This window comes from Oryza brachyantha, chromosome 4 (assembly GCF_000231095.2).
Source record: "Oryza brachyantha chromosome 4, ObraRS2, whole genome shotgun sequence".
In the NCBI taxonomy this organism is placed as follows: Eukaryota; Viridiplantae; Streptophyta; class Magnoliopsida; order Poales; family Poaceae; genus Oryza; species Oryza brachyantha.
The window spans coordinates 7,138,785-7,151,174 of NC_023166.2; the positions used below are offsets into that span (position 1 = coordinate 7,138,785).

At 38.3% G+C, this 12,390-nt stretch overlaps 1 protein-coding gene and 1 pseudogene across 1 annotated transcript; both read right to left on the reverse strand.

Moving 5' to 3' along the window:
• Positions 1 to 937: 937 nt before the first annotated feature.
• Positions 938 to 5,530, reverse strand: LOC102718171 (annotated as a pseudogene).
• A 2,340-nt stretch (positions 5,531 to 7,870) lies between these two features.
• LOC102718451 (pentatricopeptide repeat-containing protein At1g60770) lies at positions 7,871 to 11,726 on the reverse strand. The gene is made up of 2 exons (XM_040523583.1): positions 11,438 to 11,726; positions 7,871 to 9,554 (listed from the first exon to the last, which is right to left on the reverse strand). Exons 1-2 carry the CDS (start codon positions 11,651 to 11,653, stop codon positions 8,193 to 8,195), a joined length of 1,578 nt encoding a protein of 525 aa, XP_040379517.1. The 5' UTR covers positions 11,654 to 11,726; the 3' UTR covers positions 7,871 to 8,192.
• Between the last annotated feature and the right edge of the window lie 664 nt (positions 11,727 to 12,390).

Here is a 12,390-nt window from a genome sequence, read left to right on the forward strand (position 1 = left end):
CGGTTTAGCCTCAACCCATAATGATGGCTGACAGCGCTCACCTCATGATGAAGTGTGGCGGGCAATGTGACTCATGACGATAGGTGGGGCTATGCCTCAGTCTCCACTCAAGAACGGCCCTCAGTCAAGAACCGAGTGCCCGATGGGGACAAAGATGGGGGATGATTTCTCTCCATCTCTGCTTCGGGGCCGAGGAACAATATTGGCCGAGGTCGGGGCCAGGCTCGTTCTGGTCCAACCTGACCCGACCCACCCCGTTGCCAACCCTATTCTTTCCGTTCAATGTTTCTTCTACCATTGGCTTCAGTTAGAGATACAGTCATACTTTTCACCTCGTTCTTCATTGGATGTCTTCTCCGCTCGTTCCCGATTCTATTGTTTCAAAGTTCCTATCAAGGAGTAAAAATAGGTAGAAGTAGAACATAGATATAGTTGTAGGAATTTTTTGGAATTTTGTTTTTGATCCGTACGAAGGTATAGAAAGGCTGTATTGATTATGTATAAATTTCCGTCAGAGGCGACGGTGCTTTTCTCACTCTCGGTACCTCCACGCTAGAGTTACCATGACAAGTTAACACTAAAAAACTAATACCTACATCCGAAAATATAGAAACTTTTCATCATTCAAATTTTATTCTAGAATATAGAAACTTCCCTGCCTACTATATTATCTCAACCAATCACAACCATTTCTTATTTAATTTCTCAAATTCAAATGTGAGCACAGTTGAAATTCAATGTCACCAAAGCAATATTTCCACATAAACATAATATTATTATACCACATGGTGACAACATTTGAACACAGTTCCTTCAGCTTAGTTAAGATGTCCATAATAGGATTTTGCATAGATCAGTTCTAGCACTCTAGGCAAAAGGAACTGAAATATGTATCTAAAGGCATCTATATTATACCAGGCATGACATCTCTTTCTGAGACTGCAAAATACTGACTACGACTACGTTAAGTACAGAATCATCTTCACTTGATGGACACATCCAGTAGATCACACAAAAATATACACTGATCTGAGAGTGATGCAACCTTGTAGGCAGTTCCTGTAACACAAAGAAAGTGCTCAGCGCCCGTTAGCGCGCTAGTTTTAATGTCCTTTGTGTACATGGATATGTGCAGTTAAGCTATGAACATGTAGAAATCATAACTGTCAATGTGCTGAAGATGGAGTTAACTTACATTGGGTGGAACGAGCCTGTGGCTTGTAGACTTGTTTCTTGTGAGTTGGTGAAGGAGCGAGGTTCTTCTGCAGAGAGGCTATGTGCTGTGGCGGTGGAGGAGGCTTCCCTGCGTAAACCACGCTAACTTTTTCTGGCTCAAGGTGGCAGTTCTCCCAGCCGCTCATGCGCACGGGAAGCGTGATATTGGTTTCAGTGGAAATGCTTTGGGTTTTGTTTTGCACAGTATTGTATTTCTCTTGGATGACAGATGAATGCTTGTTTGCAACTTTGTGAGTACCCTGGAATGGCTGACCAAAACTTGCTTTATCACTTCTGTCTTGTGCCCTGGTTGAAATGAGCAGTGATTCAGAATTGAAGGAAGCATGTGCATTAGGATTTGAGAGAATTGATGGACAAAATTTAGCGTCCAGCAACTGTAGAGTACAGTGAGGGAAGGATCCGAAACAAAAGAACAAATGCTTGATAAATTGATTGATTTTTATTTGTAGAAATGTCAAAAAAAGAGGGAGGCAATATGAACAAATCAATTCATGGGCTATAGGATAGCCCCTGAAAACCAGAAATGAAGGCATAAGGGATGAATTCTATCTGGTTTGGAAGGTTAGATTGGTTTTCTGACTTCTGTGAATTGCATCTAATCATCAAATATATAGAAGGTTCAAAGTGGAAGTTTTACATACATATCAGGGGATGCATCAGGATTGTAATCTTGCACCTACAGGATAGCAGATGAATTAGAAAGGAGAAAATGAACACAAATGATGACACAGGGCTTCATGGACATATGTTAGCTACTCAGCTATGAACTCCCATTTTTCATCGTCAAGAGGTATCAGTTCAACATTACCATAATCATACAAAATCTGTGTGCCATGAGGATATCCAAATATGAAGTCAACTAAAGGGGGGAAACAAGAACAGCAAACTAACACTATTGGTGTTTTGGGGAGCCTAAATGAACAAGTGAGCATACAAAGTTGCAGACAAAACCCATATAAAATAGAGTAAATTTACAGTCCAACAAAAAGTAACAAAAAGTACCTCGAGGTACCATACCTCGTGGTACCAAATCATTTCTGATCGTTGAATCTAACAGCGCACATCCTACTCAGCTAGATCCAATGGTGAGAAATGATTTGGTACCTCGAGGTACTTTTCGTTGGACCGGAGCAAATCTCTATAAAATATGTTCACCTGTTGTGTTTTCAAAGAAGCATCAGATGACTTATCAAATCTATTATAGAACCTGCAGAACAAATAGCAAGATCAAAAATAATCAGAGAAGAGGCCTAAAACATAGGTATATAGCTCCAGCATAACTCATGGGATTTCATTACAAAACCAGAGACCTAAAGCAATGGGAGTTCAATAGAAACTACATAACTCATGTAGTAAAATAGAAAATGGTTATAAAAACATGATCTTCATACACCAGATTTAAGTTGATAAAAAATATTATAAAACCAAGTTGAATGAGTAAACAATGAAGCATTGAGCACTAATTATAATATAAATAAAATTCTGAAAACATCACTTCAAATAAGAAATATATATGATGGTTATAGAATTTACATTTTATCAGCAGGCGACCATACTTTGATTCTCGAGCCAACAACACTATCAGCGAGACCTTTTTTATTTGATTTAGGGGCCTGATAAGAGGACATAGAAAGCTCTGTAAACTAAAACAGAGAGCATATTGCAACAATAATTTTTACTTTTAACATTCAGTAATTAGGCACAGGTACCTCTTTAGTTTCCTGTACATGTTTCCTTTTCAACTCCTCCCTGCTATCTGCTAGTTGTCGTTTTGTTTTACCCACCATGGTCGAAGATTTAGTAGACACTACTTCCTTCTTTATAATTAAAAAAGTCAATGTGGTTGACCAAATAAGCTTATCATAACATGCAGGAAAAATTTCAATACAACTCTTAGAACTCTATGAACTCTCACTGTAACTAGAATTTACCAGGTGGCACATTACAATTGCCAATCAGAAAGCTATAAACCTAGTTAAAGGGAATATGGATAGAGGTTTCCAACAACATAATAATCATCAAATGAAGGTGATATATACATTTACAAATGACAAGTTATAGTTCTATTAAAAATGTAAATAGTAGTTTCTACGAGCCACTTCAGAATAATGAAGTCCCCAACAATGAATTATGGTTAAGGAAAAAAACAGATCCAACCTTTACGTAGTAATACCCATTCATTTGTGATATGAAGTGCAAACACCTTAATACATCTACAGGTAATAAACAAACTACTTGAAAACCAATATCCTCATTAGAGTGTTCTTGGTTAGTAATATTATAATGATCAACCTGCCAGAAATTTATATAGTAAATTTAACAAAACCCAGTTCTCAAGGTATTCATTACAGAAAAAAAAATATGTAGTGCAAACGATTTTTAATGAACTCATTTTTTGGGCAAAAACCCTTACAAAAATAATAGTTCAATGCTTTAACTGACCATGCCATGCATAAAAGCATCAACATTGTTATCTCCAGCATCTGTAGCATCTTGGAACAATGATGTAACAAGATTAGTATACTCATTTATGGGAGTGCCCTGGAGTAGTTTGATAAACACTGGCTTTAACTTTTCATGGCACTGTCCTATTATCTTCTCAGCAAGTAGGTAAGATTCTGGAAGACTTTCCTGTAAGCCAAGTTGAAACTTTTAGTGAAGACAATGCTATATTGTTAATGCGAACAATGTATGGACAAAATTACCTTTTTTCCCTTTTTAACATTTTGAAGCAGGCAGGTTGCCAGATCCTGAATCAAATCCCGTTCCATCTCAGTAGTCTCTTCAATTACCGACTTCATTACGCTTTCCATATAGGATGTAACATTCTTTTGGTGGACATTGCTGAAATAAATATAAACTGAAAATGAATGATTGGATAATAGAAAAACTAGAAAATTTTTATAGAGCATACACAGGTAGTACAATCATACAAACATGGATGCATACGTACAGGTAACATATAAAAGGAAAGACATCTGCAATATCCACACATAAATAAATGGATTCTTGAAGTAACAATTTCAAGTGGAATGAATAGAGCATGCTAACTCCACAGAAAAGTGATCTTTACAATGTTTCCCTGAATCAGATTAACCTTAAATATAGTTATAACCTGCATTGCTCACCTTCTTCATATAATCTACAACCATAAGCCCAACACTATGTCATATGAGCAGCATACTCATTCATAGTTATCTTTCAATGTTGAGAGCACAACTACAAATATCTCTGCAATCCGTTTGGCAAAGCCCGAAAGAACTGACACGGTCAGTTTCGCGAAAATATAACAAAGTAAAAGCAGAGAAAGAAGTTCCATACGGTATAATTCGGAAGAAATGGTGAAACATATCCCGTATCAGATCATTGCAGTTGAGATCTAACAACAAGGCGCAACCCCGTATCTCCGCAAAAGTTCTGAGCATTGAAACCCTTGTTCCATAGGAAGGGCAGTCCACATCATCCAGTTCACAGAAGGCCTCAACAACCAGCTTGAGCACACCCTGAAACAAGACAAGAAACATGGGTCACTCCTCCTACACACATACACCACCATTTCATCCCCACCAGAAGAAGGCATCACCTTCATCACATCATCATCATAGGGGGGATCTGGCGCGCGGATCTTGGTAAGCGCGGTTAAGCATGACGCTACAGCGAGCTTCACACCAGGGTCAGTGTGCTCCAGTATCTCTGTTTTGATCAATGCACTCATAACTGGGAAAAGAGCACTGTGCATGCTGTCCAACTCATTCTGATCCACTTTGTATAGCAATGTAGATGCTTCCTGCATAAAGGAAAAGCAATTCTAAGTCTTGACATTGGCAATACCACTGAAACCAACAATGCATTTCTCTAATCACAACCAAACAAAATAATAAAACAGTAGAGGGACTTAGGTTGAACCAGGAATGACTATGATTGGTTTAGATAAGAAAGTAGACAGAGAAATTAAATAGGATAAGTGGTCGAGACGAGTAGAAAAATGAGAAAGTAGTTGTATTTTGAGACAAATTTGAATCCTAAAGCAGATATATTTTGAGACGCACGAAATTAATCTTAAAGAAAGCAATAGAACTACCATTGTCCACAGCAATCAAATGCCCAGCTCTACCACACCGAAATGGAATGCTACCGGACTCAATGGAATATACTACTAGAATGATGTATAGTAACGCGCGGCGGTGACCTGGAGCAAGCTGAGCAGCTCGTCGCCGTCCGGGAGCGAGCAGAGGCGGGCGCCGATGACGCGCAGCCGCCGCGGCGTCTCCTCCTCCGCGGCGTCCCGCTCCATGCAGATGCCGGCCGCGCCCAATCGCGAGAGAGGTGTGATACTGTTCGTCGAGGGGATTGTGGGCAGTGCAGTGCAGCGGAGAGACTGAGGAAGAATATTTCGATGTCACGGATATGGAAGAATATTTCAGCGCAACAGTCGGAACGAAATTTCTGACCAAACATTGTCATTTTTACTCGTTTGGACATAATTTAGTAAAATCTGAACTAAAGTTTCGTGAGGTTTTTCAAAAAATGATTTTTAATATAATGTTTTTGTATTAATTTGTGTGAACATAAAAGATCAGTAAAATGATATCATCTTTGTCATGTCATGTAATATAACAATGACCGCACCGTCTACGATGAATAAAGACCGTATCACATTAATAAAATGATAATATTTTACGTGACGTATAAAGTTCAACGAAAAAATTGGTGACCTGACGTCAAAAAAGTTCTCTCATGAGACATCCTTCGATATCTTTACCCAACGACATCCTTTAACATATATAAGATGTATCCAGTAGCATCCTTTGATATTTGCATGATGCATTATCTACGACTCAAATTATGTCTCTAATTTTTTCACCTTCGGTAATATGAGACTACATTTACATAAGGGAATAGAGAAGAGAAACAAATGACACAGGAGGGGATGTAAGTCCCAAGGTAGAGCACCGTTTATCAGAGATGCAATTGATGACGATGAAAACACAAGATTTTAAATTTAGTCATGATTGTTTGCTTTAGTTCTATTATATCTGAGTAGGAATGTTAGAGATATCAATCCTGATATGACTAAGTGGAAATGTTAGAGATATAGATAAATATGGTTAGGAATAACATAGTCGTATAGAAACTATATATATAAAAATATAATCTTAGAGAGATACGATAGAATATTCATCTTGTACTCATGTCTATATTCCTTATATGCATTATATATACACTGTGGAGGATTAGTGCAATACATAATATTATCGGATTTCTTCTTATTTAATATTTTCTACACAGTGAAACTAATGTGGCCAAACGGTGTAGAGTTTGAAAATAAATTTTTGGACAATTTATGTTTAACAATAGATATTAAAAAGTGCAAGAAATAAGAAAATTTCTAGATATGCACCACAGTGCGACCAGCGATCTGAAGTAATAAATTCACGAACTTTAACAACACAGTAGCCACATGTACTTAAATATTCTGGACTACAGCACATTTAGTTTAGGCCTTGTTTAGTTCTCAAAAAGTTTCTCCAAAAACATCACACAGAATCTTTGGACATTTAAATAAAGCATTAAACATAAATAAATCAAAAAACTAATTACATAGTTATGTAAGAAATTGTCTGACGAATTTTTTAAGACTAATTAGTACATGATTAGCCATAAGTGCTACATGAACCAACATGTGGTAATGACGGATTAATTATACTCAAAAGATTCATCTCGCGGTTTCCAGGCGGAATCTGAAATTTGTTTTATAATTAGACTACGGTTAATACTTTAAATGTGTGTTAAAAACTTGATGTGATATTTTTGCAAAAAAATTTTGCAAACTAAACAACTACAAAGGATTTTGATTTGATATCCACAACTACTCCTAAGGGCATCTACAACGTACTCATATAAGTTAGTAGTAAGTAGGAGCCACTGTGCATGCTCTATGGTGATCACCGTTCATCCTCTACATCTACGGGGCATTTGGATTACTGTTGATATAAATGTAGTACAAAAATCTTGATAATAGCAAGATCTAGGCAACGCTAGAATATTTAGAAAACACTAAAATCATTATAAATACTAGCTAAATATATGTGCTGATACAGAGAAATATAAACTATATACATGCTAATATTATTTGAAACTTGTTTTTTTTAAATAAAAAATAGACCAATGTACAAGACTATTTTGAAATGATATAGTTATTGGATATCAGATTCACTAGCATCATCGTTATAGATAATTACTAAATACCCAAACTTTGCTACAATTAAAATGATAGCATATCATAATATTATAATATTACCCACCTTCTACATATAGAAAATATCCCTACTTTATATGGTAGATATGACATTCAAGTGGTTTTATACAAAATTAGTTCAAGGGGTAACATCTTAAATCTACTGTGGTGAAATTACATTTTCATTGCCACCGCGATTAGTCTTTAGCATACAAACGTTGTCAAAATTTTGATAATACCAAAAATAAGCCAATGCTATTTTCTGCCAACAAACAAAATGGACACCTTGTTCATTTACCATTACCAATTTCTCCGTGTGGTCGACTTGTGCCATAAACAGATAAACTAAAGAACCCATTAGTAGAGGTGGTGTACCATCACTTTTGCCAAAAGCTCTGCCAAGAGAATCATTTTCTTCATTTATATAGTTCACATCAAAGAGTCCAAGATATCGCAGTCAGAATACACGATATCACAAAACATCCTAACAAGACAGTGTAATAGTCCATAGGTATGAGGTATGAGAACTGAAAAGAAAAGGGATTTCAAACCTAACCATTCGCATCCGAGTACTATGTAGAAGGAGCTGAGAAACCAAAATAAATGTTGTGCTAAACTTCATCATACAGTGACATTACAGGTTTTGCAAAAGAACCTTTTTGAATTTGCATGCATGCTGATGTTATTACATAATCCAAATGCAAGGGCCGTACACTGATCAATAGTCAACACAGACAGAATCAAGCAGCTTGGCAGTTTCCTCGCTGACTTCCACATTTTCGATCTTCAGGCGGTGACGCATCCCCGGTAGCTTCTTTCCAGCAGCTGCATATGTCCGGATCAAGGATTCAAACACCACTGCGCCCAAATCCTTTTTCACATGCTTTAATGTCAGAACAAATTTCTCAGCTCCGTCTACATCTTTGTTCTTCTCAAAGTAATCCATCAAGGTATCGGTCACATCAGTCGGTGGCACCCAAATCCTGCCACTGCTGTGCCCTTTCTTGATTGCACGGTCAGCACACCAGTGAGCCATCTTGAGGTCCCCTGCCTTGAGATAATATTCCATGAAAATTTCCCAGGTCTTGGCGTTGAGTCTTCCACCACGCATCTTGGCACGCTTCTTGACAGCGTCAGCTTTGTCAAACATACCCTCTGTAATATATGCTTTGATCATGGCATTTGCAACCCGGATGTCATATTTGGGATGCTTCACATCAGTCTCATCTGTGCCCTTATCATTGGTTGCCTTTGCAGCAGACTCATTGTTAGATGTTTTAGTTGTCCCGGAGTCCTTTGTGTTAGTCTTAGCTGGGTGGATGTGCCGAGCTTCCCACTCTTTGAAACAGGACTCAGCAGCAGATATATCCTTCAAGTTTGCCAAAGCCTGAATCATGTTAAGGTAACTCATGTTTGCCATTCTAGGCTGATTCCGCTTCAATGATCGCCAGATACGATGAACTTCCACTAAATTTTGAGTTCTCGCATATAACGTAATGAGGAACTGGTATGCTTCAAGATCATTGCTAGTGTTCCGCTTCTCTAGCTCCTTAAGAGCAGCTTCTGCTTTCTCAAACAGTCCAGCATCAACATATATGGAAGCCAGGTTACTGTAGGTTGTCCAATCAGGAGTCACACGACCATCCCGCTTCATCTCTTCAATCACCCTCTCAACCCCTTGTATGTCTTCACGAGCTGCAAGTGCCCTCATCCAAACATTATAAGTATATATATCAGGCAACACGTCATCAGCTTTCATGTCCTGGATGACGCTTGGGACCTTCTCATGTTGGTTGGTTTTCGTGTATAGTGTCATTAAACTGTTATAGCACATGGCAGTGAAAGCAAAGTTGAGTTTCTTCATTTTTTCCATTAGGGCCTCAGCCTTCTCAGTCATTAATTCTTTGCAGTAACAGTTAAGAAGAGCACCATATGTGAGATGAGTTTTTGAAGTTTCTGGAAGGTCCAGGAAGTACTTCTCAGCAGCAGCGATGCCTCTTGATTTGGCAACAAGATCAAGGCGGATTGCCTGGTCACTGACAGTAGGATTCATGCCTCTTCTTGCCATGACTTCAGAAAGCTGCAGAAATAATTTTTTTTTAAAAAAAAGAAACATATTTAGACTTAGCCTGGAGGTAAAATTTCAAATTCAGAAATCAGAACCCACAAGAAGGTATACAAAATTAATGTAGTAAATTTTTCATATATAATTAGCCCTAGGCATGTATGCTCTGCTTGATTTGGAATGATTGACATAAACCAGAATGAAATTGAGCACTATATTTTCCACATTTTAAAGAGACATGACAGTTCAAATGCTGTCATATTTACATTAATATTTTCATCCATTTCAAGTAGTCTAATTTTACTCTACGTGCTGCACGTAGAAATTCTGTGCGATTTTGTATCACTTAGATACCAAAGACTGGATAAGGCATGCAAACAGCAGCAATTCCGTTTATTACGACGTTCAAAGTTCATAACATGAGTTATACACTTCGCACCATAAAAAATAGAATAGAGATCAATCCTAACACAGAAGGACAATAGATGCAGTCAAGCAAACTAAAACTTTTTTTGACAAATCAGGATCAAACATATAATGTTATAGAAATCAGTTATTACCTCCGTTTCATACCATAAGATATCCTAGCCCCCCCCCCCCCCCGGGGAGATTCATATAGATGTTAATGAATCTAGATACATATTTAAAACATATACTCATGGATGAATATAGGTAGGGCCAAAGAGTCTTTATAATATGGAACGGAGGGAGTACCAATCAACCAAGGGGACTACTTGGGTGCATAATCATGCAAAGAAACAAAATAAAAAGGTACGCCTAAGTGGTGCAAGAGAAGATGATCTTTTTTTAAAGGATGCTAGATTTAGGAAATAGAATCATTACAGAGCATACAAGGGTGCCAAAGCAATATTCAGATATGAGAATCAGTGTTCCAAGTGACAATCACTGTGTGAACTATCAAAAACAGAACCACCAAAAGCTTGTCAAGTTACCATGAGATACTAATCAAGCCAAGACATTTTCATGTGATGGCTCAATGTCGATAAATAGTTGGCAATTTGGAATGACTTGCACAAACATAAGACACCATTAAAAACGGGAAAGAACTTCTGAAAGATGGATGTGAACACTGTTAACTCCATGAAAAGAAATAAAATGAGTTCTCAGTAGGCAGCTCTGCTTGTTTGTAATGATGCAGTACAAATAGGAAACCATAAACAGGAAACTGATTCTGCGAGGAAGACAGTCAAGAAACTTGCAGTACAAGTGTTGTACAGTGATTCATACAAATAAACACATCAGTTTCCAACCAGTTAGTGGCCATTGAAATGTAAAATGGCCCTCCCTCCATTTCAAAATATAGGGAGTGTTTTGTTTCGTCAGGACAAAGGTTTGACCAATGATTACTTTATTAATATATCATTTATGTGACACAAAGGTATAATTATAAGAAAGTATTTTTGAATACAAATCTAATATAATATCAATTTTGTGTCATAAAAATTATATCATAATGGTGTAATCTTTGGTTAAACATTTGTCCTATCGAAACAAAATACACCATATATTTTGAAACGGAGAGATCACTCCATTGAAGTACAAAACTAGAAAGTAACTATCTCAGCTGATCAGAGAGCAATCCAGTTGAATTTGTAGTATTTCAGTAACCTACACCCTAATCTATCAGAAAATGAAGCAAATACCACCCCAGATGCCAGTATCTTCATATGCATAGACGGCTGGTAGTTTACAAGCCTGAACCAGCAACGATTAACCAAACCACTAGTAATGGGACATCACCATTGCTGTACGGTTGATTCATAGGAATCAACAGATCGATTTCCAACGACTTCCAGCCTCATCAGATCTACAAGCTACCATGGCGGGCGTCACGAATCACACCAAAACGACGGCGGGAGAGAACGGGCGTGGCTGACCTTGAGGGCGGGGCGGTAGAGCGCTTGCTTCCGGAGGCGGCGGACGCAGACGCCGACCTCCCACTTGAACGCGCGCTTCCGGCTGTCGAGGAAGCCGTCCACCTCCTCCCGCACGGCCTGCGGCGTGGACCCCCGCCGGAACAGGCGCCGGTACAGCGCCTCCTCGATGTACTTCTTGCTCGACCGCCGCGCCACGTCCTTCACCCGCGTCGCCATCTCTCCTCCGCCGCACGCCGCACGCCGCCGCCGCCGCCGCCGGTGGTTTTGAGGGTTTTTGGCGGCGGTCGCGAGGAGCTCTCGCCTTCTCTGGCCTTATTGGGCCGTGGGCTTTTGCTGGGCCGTGAGGACATGTCAGTAATGTCAACCAAAAATAATGATAATTTTGCCTTGTTTTTCATAGTAAATTTATAAATTTATAAGATTTAATCAAACTTCTAAAATTTCAATATGCAATTTTGTGTCATGGTAAATTATAAAATTTACTGAGTTTATGACACTACGATGGTACTTTTGGAGGAGAATATATGTGTATCATTTATCTTGTATTTAAACTAAGCATTTAAAAAATTATCGATACTTGGAATTTTAGTAGTTCGACAAAATCTTGTCATAAACTATGAATATTTCTAATCATAAGGAGTACTAGTTTTTCTTTATGTCGTTCAAGTTGAAAGCGCACCTCAACAGACGTCCATTGTGTTCATTGCACTGAGGAGGACAACTTCAACTTAGCATATATAGAAGCCACCTGCTTGAACTCAGCATGGCCAAATTTTTACATACTAGTTCAAAATGTAAGGGGAAAAATAGGAGTCAGAGGTATTAGGAATTAGAGTTCAAATAGATTATGCACCGTGTCGACTGTACTACTACTTAGTAGTTTGTAGCCTTATCTTCAGTGTACACGTACTCAGCATACAGTTTTACTAAACGTCTACACATGAATACCCTCG